A 7,006-nucleotide genomic window follows, 5' to 3' on the forward strand; every position below is an offset into this window, starting at 1 on the left:
AGCGGAGGCGGCGACATTCTTATTTTAAAATTATAAACGCATGCAGAACGAACAAATGGATACCGCAGTACATTACCTATTGCAAAGTGCCCACCACCCCCTCTTCGCCGCCGCCCTTCTGTGAACTCCAGCTCGGACCTGGGACAATTCTGCGGCTCAATCAAAACTCACTTGAGCCACACAGGGCACGACCGCACGGCGGACTGACGCCCTCGCCGCCTACCGGGGGAGGAGAACCGCCCCACCCGCCCTCCTGCCCAGAGCTCACCGGAGAGGGGCGGGGCCGGCGTGATGTCATGGTAGCATGAAGCGCCCTGCACCCCCTCACAGCGCCTGACTCAAAACACAGCCGCCTCGGTGCTTTGCTAAGCGATCGCTCCCCGGAGCACCGCTTATTCATGGCTGCCGCACCAAGAAGTCGCTTTAAAAAATGATCTGAGCGCCACGTAGGCCAAAGAATGCTTTTGTGCAATCGCTTAGTGCGATTCTAGCGCTGGCGACGCAGTACGGCATCTGCGAGGGCACCAATCGCGGAGGGGTCCTACTGGTCCTGGAAGCTCTTGTTTAGGAAGTTGGAGTAGACGGCGTTGAGTGCTGTCGTCTCGTCTAGTCTAGTCTCGGCGTGTGGTATTTGAAATGGAGGAGGATCGAGAGCTGGAGAGGTGAGTACAGCGGTGGAAAATGTACACAGATTTGAACATTGAATGTAGAAACATCGTGCTGGTTTCGAAAGAGGGGGTGCCGCGGCCGCTGGTTGTCAGCTGAAGCAGGTATCACGGCATCAGTACCGCTTCCTTAATGTGCTGTAATTAATGCTTCCAATGCCTTTATTATTAATACGAGAAATTAGAAATAATCACAATCATTAACGAAACACTTAGTGAACTATTGTACTTGCAGTTAGCGCTTTACCATATATCCATTTGTTTACAATGGAAAACATTACTAGTAATACCACCCGAGAGCTTGTTAATGTTGCGTTCTGCACTTCTTAACACGTTGAATTAACTGTCTGATCTGTTACTGTGGTGTTGATCCTTGCTCATTTTATTATACCTTTGTACTCTAATAAAATATTTTACTGCACGACTAGCCATACCGATCGTCCGAATTTATTAAGTACTCATGTTCAAAAAATGTGCTGTGCATTGCTCAATAATTCAATGTATTTTCTATGACACGTGTAATAGGAGAACATACTTAAAAGTTTGAGGTGAGCTATTAGTAACTATACAGTACATGTCTGATATGTATCGCACACTACTATGATCACCGCTCAGTAGCTGGCGAAAATCAGACATTTTTTTTTACGTTGTCACCTATTATGGGTAAAACCACAGTTTTGTACATTAACAGTCAAAACTAATCAGACAGTTTCCATGGAATGAAACTGAAAACGGAAGTTCATTACAGTCTTTAGAAGTGGAATTTGGAAGATCATTAATGATAAGTAACAGATTTTTTTCTAATTATTTTTTCAGCAGTTTTAGTGCATTTGACAAAAGAGAAGAATGAATTAATATAAAGCTGTAGAGGATGTTGTGTATATGTTCCTGAAAACCCACTGCCGATGAAGAGTTTTCCCCTTTAGATCAATGGTGCTTCATATTATGTTTGCTGTACATGCTAATTTCAATTTGGCACGGAGCTGGGAATAGATTTCTCCTTTTTTAAGAAGGAGTGAGTAAATTATATTATTATTCCATATGCCAATCCACCAAAACAAACTTGGAAAAGAACTGCTGACGAGAGCAGATGTAGCTGTCAGAGTACAGTTTCTGCATTTCAAAGGGCAAAGATGTCAGGGCAAAAGCTCATTATGAATTTTTCTTTGTAAATATAGTCCTTGTGGTGGTTTAGAAGGCATTATAATTATCCCATATTTCTGACTTTTTGGTGGTTATACAGCTCAGTATAAAGTAGTTGACTGCTTGCCAGACCAGAATGATTAAGTAGTTGTTAAATGTTACCACACTAGATTAAATTACATGTTTCCTTAAACCTGATTCATAAGTAGGGGTGAGAGAGGATGTCTTGGGACTCCCAGAAGGCAGCTTTGTGTTCTGCTTTTCGGCTGTTTTTGCCACAACAAGCACTTCAGTCTCGGAAATTACAACTCTCTAGCTTTGTGAAGCAAAGTTTCAATTCGTAAAACATTTCTGCTTCTCAAATTAATTGTTACACATTGTTTGCAATATCGCAGTAAATATGGACTTGTGATTTGCTATTAAAACCGTTTAAATTAGTGTTAGGTGTGAATTTATTCAATGCTTTGACCCGCTGGCCAGTCAGGAGCTCCATTCCTGATATTTGACAATGGCCGTTTGTGTGACACATTTCCTGCTTCTACTCAATGAAAACCTGCCATCCAGCACCTAGTGCTTCATTTCTATTGGTCGAAGTTTAGATTTATTCTGAGAGGCGGCCACTGAGCATTTGCACTAATTCTGCACATTTCAGAATACTTTGTGGTGAAATATAAATTGTTTTGTGGCTCTGTGTTTGGCTGTGTGGAATGAAATTGCAATGCTTAAGGGTGGCAGCTCTGTAGCACTGTTCAGCCATAAACTCGCCCCCACTGCCAGTGAGGGCTGTACAGAGGAGGCAGGCTGGGCAGATCCACACTTGGGGCACATTGTGCCGGGGTAGAGGATGACAGCTGCCCAGCAGTTGGTATGCCCTGTCACTGATAGGTGTTATAACAGATGGTGTGAAACAGCTGGCTCAAAACCAGGGTTCTGTATTCAGTTCAGCGTGGTGTCAGGTTGCAGCATTGGAGAGAATAAGAGGTCTGTCTTGAATTCAGATCGGCGTACCTTTTATTCATAGCTTTAGCAAAACCAAAAAAACATATTTGTGTGAGACAAAAGCACAGCCTCATTCAGTTTCAGAATCATTTGACAATTTTATAACCTGCACCTCAAGCTTTAATATTAGAAAAAGAGGTTGATACTGCACCCCCAACAGCTAAGTTAAACTTAAATTACCCATCTTAAACTCTGTACAGCAAGTCTTTAGTTATAACATAAATGTTTAACGCTGGCTGTGCCAATTTATAGTTGTTATAACTGGTATTGCTAAAATTCTGTAACACATGTTGATTTGGAGATACCTATAACACTTTGCCTACAGTGTCTTTAGAGCTGCTGTCTATAGCAAGGTTGAGCACTCAGTACAGCATTGCAGTATAAAAGCCTTTTTTATGATTTCTTCCTGAACAGGAGAGCTGTGGACGAGCTTCTCAACGAGGCGAAGCGAGGGAGGATCCGGGCAGAGACTATGGGCCCTGCTGGCTGGTAAGACACACAGCACTGTGCAAGTGTGCTGTGCTCTGGGACTTCCCTGCCACATTTGACAGGAATACCCTGTCACACCATTTTGACCAATTTTGATCAAATACTCAGTGTCGTCAAATAAAGAAAGAAGCGTTTAAACATAAATGCTGAACAGGTTTATTATTAACCTGGAAATGGTCAGATGATGTTTTCCCATTAGAAAGTTGTCACCTTAGTGAGGTGGTAACATTTTGCACACGAGCATCAGTGTCAAAAAAGATAATATAGCTCTTCCAGTGACAGCAGGGATTATGTCAGGGAAGCATGCTTGTCTCTCAAAGATACTTATGGGTCATCTCAAGCATTCTGGCTCGTGCCTTTTATGCATTTTCTCCTGTCCTAGTTTTATTTCAGCACACTTGTTATAATACTTTAGTCCCTTTTGCAGGTGCAAGCAGAGTTAGGTTTCATGCATGATTACTAGTTATTAATATCTTTCCATGTTACTGTTCCGGCCAAGGTCATTCCATGAGAGCAGTTCTTCTTTCCCCACAATTGCTGAAATCCATTTTTAAGAGCTGATACGCTGGATGCACTAATAGTGACAGATTCACATTCCAGTAATTGAGATGTTGGTAAACTGAAAGGCAGAAAGCAATCGATCGTTTTGATTTGATGATGCAGTCTCCTGGCAGATAGCGGGGACGTCTCAGGAGAGTGATGTTTAGGTATCATCTGATTTCATGTTTCGACTCTTTCATTAGTACGAGTGAAATGAGGGAGCTAAATTAACAGAGTACTGTAGACGTGTTGTGTCCCTGCCCATTTAACAAGACAGACACTGAAGACTCCACATCGCATTGTTTCTGAGTTCTTTTCCTTTGAGCTGGGTTTCTTGTCACCTCACAGAGATGCAATATTCATGTGTGCTCTCGTGCTAAGAGCACAGCTCATCGACTTGCCGGCTCACGTAACCTGAGCACGGGGAGAGCCTGTCAAAACCAGCAGTCCTTGGGCAGCGATTCTCCCACAGGGTCTCTTCACATATCATGTTCTTTTTTTCCATTTCATCTACCATACTAAAACCTCCTGTGTAGAATGGACAGTGAAGAGGGCGCATTTCCTCTGCCTGCTTTGATGTCTTCCACTGTCGCTGGTGTGTAATAATTCGAACACTCCTCGAGATTCACTTCACCATGAACAGCGAACAGCCTCTGTAGTTCCATGAGCCTTTTAGATGCTTAAGAATGGTGTTACTGTACTGTAAGTAAAGAGCTGCGACATACATAGTTCCTTAGAATGGGAATATCTGCTTTTTTCAATCTCTTTATCGAATTTGTACATGCCTACTGCAGCTGCTTCTCCCAGGTGTCTTGGCCCTGGGTAGCGACACAAGGAAACAAGGAAAAGAAAGTGGGGTGCTGGGGTGCCCGTTGTGCAATTATCTGTGGCCCCCGGAGTGCTTTTCATGCATTGGTTTTGTGTTTGTTCACTGTTTCCCAGGATGAAGTGTCCTTTAAGAGGCCCCAATAAGAGGTTCCTCCTCAACACCCTCAGGAACACAGTCCCCCTTCGCGGGCTGTCTGAGCGGCGACCAGCAGGAGGCAGTACAGGCCACCAGTCAGCCAGGAACCAGAAGGAAGAAGAAGAAACGCCAAGAAAACGCCACTCTCGTTCAGGCAGGCACACACAGCGCTACAACAGAGACAGGTCTCGCTCCCCGGTCAGGCATAGCCCACCTGGCTGCCAGCAGAGCCCCAGGTCTGCCACCAGCCCCCCTTCCTCCTGCCCTTCTCCACCCTCCAACACCGCAGCCTTCTAGAAGACCCCCTTCAGGGCAGCTCTGTGGGGAGCTGCAGATAGGGAGCTCCTTCCAAACAGACAGGCCACCTGGTTGCTAGTGATGCTCAGATTGACTGTAGGACATGGACTGCTACAGCTGTGCCAGGGTGTCCCTTGTTTAACAGGTGACGTCGGTGACTTCATAGCCTAATTATCCCAGTTTGTGTGTTGCTGTGTGCAATGTTCCGTACATAGTTGTGCGTTTTAGTTATTTTAAGAAAATGAGATGAGTGTGTGGTTGTGTGAGTCTGGTGAATGAGATGCAGGGACATGACGGATGTGACAGATGACGTCTCCAGGCATCTTGGGAGAGATCTCCTGTTAACTGCTGGCACTTCCTGGCGACGTCAACAGGACAGCCGTCAAACGGCCGTGGGAACGTTCAGTGTGCAGTCTCTTCCGCAGTGGTCGGTCTGTAGTGTCCGGTGGTCAGTGCGCCATGTGACATGGTGATTGTGCTGTCCTGGCCCAGGGTGACTGTGGAGGAAGGTGACGAGTACAGGACTAAAGGTCCTTTTCTCTGTTTTAGGTTTGGTCACCAACCTTGTTTTCTGAGCCACCGTGCCAGAGGCATGTAGTTGGAGTCCTCTTAGTGAAACTTTGCATTCCGGGTTTTTTAAAAACTGCTGTTGTGAGAGACAAGCAGTGAAGCTGAAAAACGCATTGAAAATGAAGTTAGTAGGCAAAAGAAATGGAAACAGAAATTAGTCACTTAGCAGGGCATTGAGCCATAGGTTTTTACTGGCTGCTCTGGCTTAGAAGTACAGCCTGGATATGTTTATCCTTGTGTCTCTGCCTGCTTGCACTGGACTGGCAGCTTGTCCAGGGTGTCATTCTGCTTTGCACCCTCTGCTTCCAGGAGAGGCTCCAGGCTGCCATGAATATTGCCACAAATAAGCAGGTTTCTCATGCTGGATGAATGGATTCCGTTCAAAAGGCTTTTAGACAACTTACTGCTTCATACAGATGCCAAGTTTGAGTCACGCAGGAAGTCTCGCTTTCAGAGCTCCATGCCGGTTAAACCTCACCTTTATCTTCTTGTTGGGAATGCCCAAGGAATTTGACTTTTCTGGGAATTCATTTTATACTTCCACATTATTGCTCAGACATTGTTCAGGGATGTTTTGAATGTTTCTTTTCTGATGGTGGTGAGATGCATTTCCAATCTGAGAATGATTTTACTGTCTGAATATCAAAAGAAACTGCATCTATCCTCAGATGCTTTGATGTGGTAGTGCAGTATCTGTATGAATTTAACACTGCTGAAAATAGGAATTAAATAAGCAATGTTTTATTCATTTTCTTTACTTTGTTTTATTTCATTAAGTGATCCATAGTATTGGGTAACTTAAACTATTGCACTTGTTCCCTCTTAAAACGACTGTTAAAAATAGCTGAATCCACTTGTCTGTGGATTACAGAACTACTCTGTAATAAGAGCTTTTTAAAAAAGCTTGTTGTGACATTTCGCTGACTTCTTTAATAAAACAAATAGAAAAGGAATATAGTAAGGTGTTTTTTCTTCATGCATGTACATTGGAATCCTGTAATTAACCTGATTGTTGGGGTTGAAGGCTTTTCTTTATACCACACTGGGGCCCTCTTCAGTATCTAGGTAGGCCTTATTGGGGTGCCTGTTTAAGATGGGGGGGGATGTTCAGAGGGTGCTAATGGTGTTTTTATTTTCTTCAGATACTGATCATGAGACTTGCATGTGATTTTAATGCTGTTGGAAAATGAATGAATTGGGGGTCATCAACAGCATGAAGCTTGTTTTCTCAACCGTGTTGTGAAACCCCAATAGTTTCTTTATTAGGGTTGTGTTAATCCCAGGTTTGCACTTATCGAGAAGAAAATCTTTTTTTTTTTTTGCCAAATTTGAAGCAGAA

At 43.8% G+C, this 7,006-nt stretch overlaps 2 protein-coding genes across 2 annotated transcripts in view; one reads left to right on the forward strand and one right to left on the reverse strand.

The window, feature by feature from the left end:
- The window catches only part of lnx2a (ligand of numb-protein X 2a), a 40,395-nt gene extending 40,170 nt beyond the window's left edge, over nt 1-225 (reverse strand). Inside the window, exon 1 of the mRNA XM_088921807.1 lies at nt 77-225. The gene's annotated coding sequence lies outside the window, so the exon portion shown is untranslated. The remainder of the gene's footprint in view (nt 1-76) is intronic.
- A 318-nt stretch (nt 226-543) lies between these two features.
- On the forward strand, nt 544-6,624 carry LOC148830295 (protein POLR1D). Its single transcript, XM_088922371.1, has 3 exons — nt 544-662; nt 3,222-3,296; nt 4,779-6,624. Exons 1-3 carry the CDS (start codon nt 637-639, stop codon nt 5,095-5,097), a joined length of 420 nt encoding a protein of 139 aa, XP_088778497.1. The 5' UTR covers nt 544-636; the 3' UTR covers nt 5,098-6,624.
- Nucleotides 6,625-7,006: the final 382 nt, after the last annotated feature.

This window comes from Atractosteus spatula, chromosome 7 (assembly GCF_055471065.1).
Source record: "Atractosteus spatula isolate fAtrSpa1 chromosome 7, fAtrSpa1.hap1, whole genome shotgun sequence".
Classification (NCBI taxonomy): Eukaryota; Metazoa; Chordata; class Actinopteri; order Semionotiformes; family Lepisosteidae; genus Atractosteus; species Atractosteus spatula.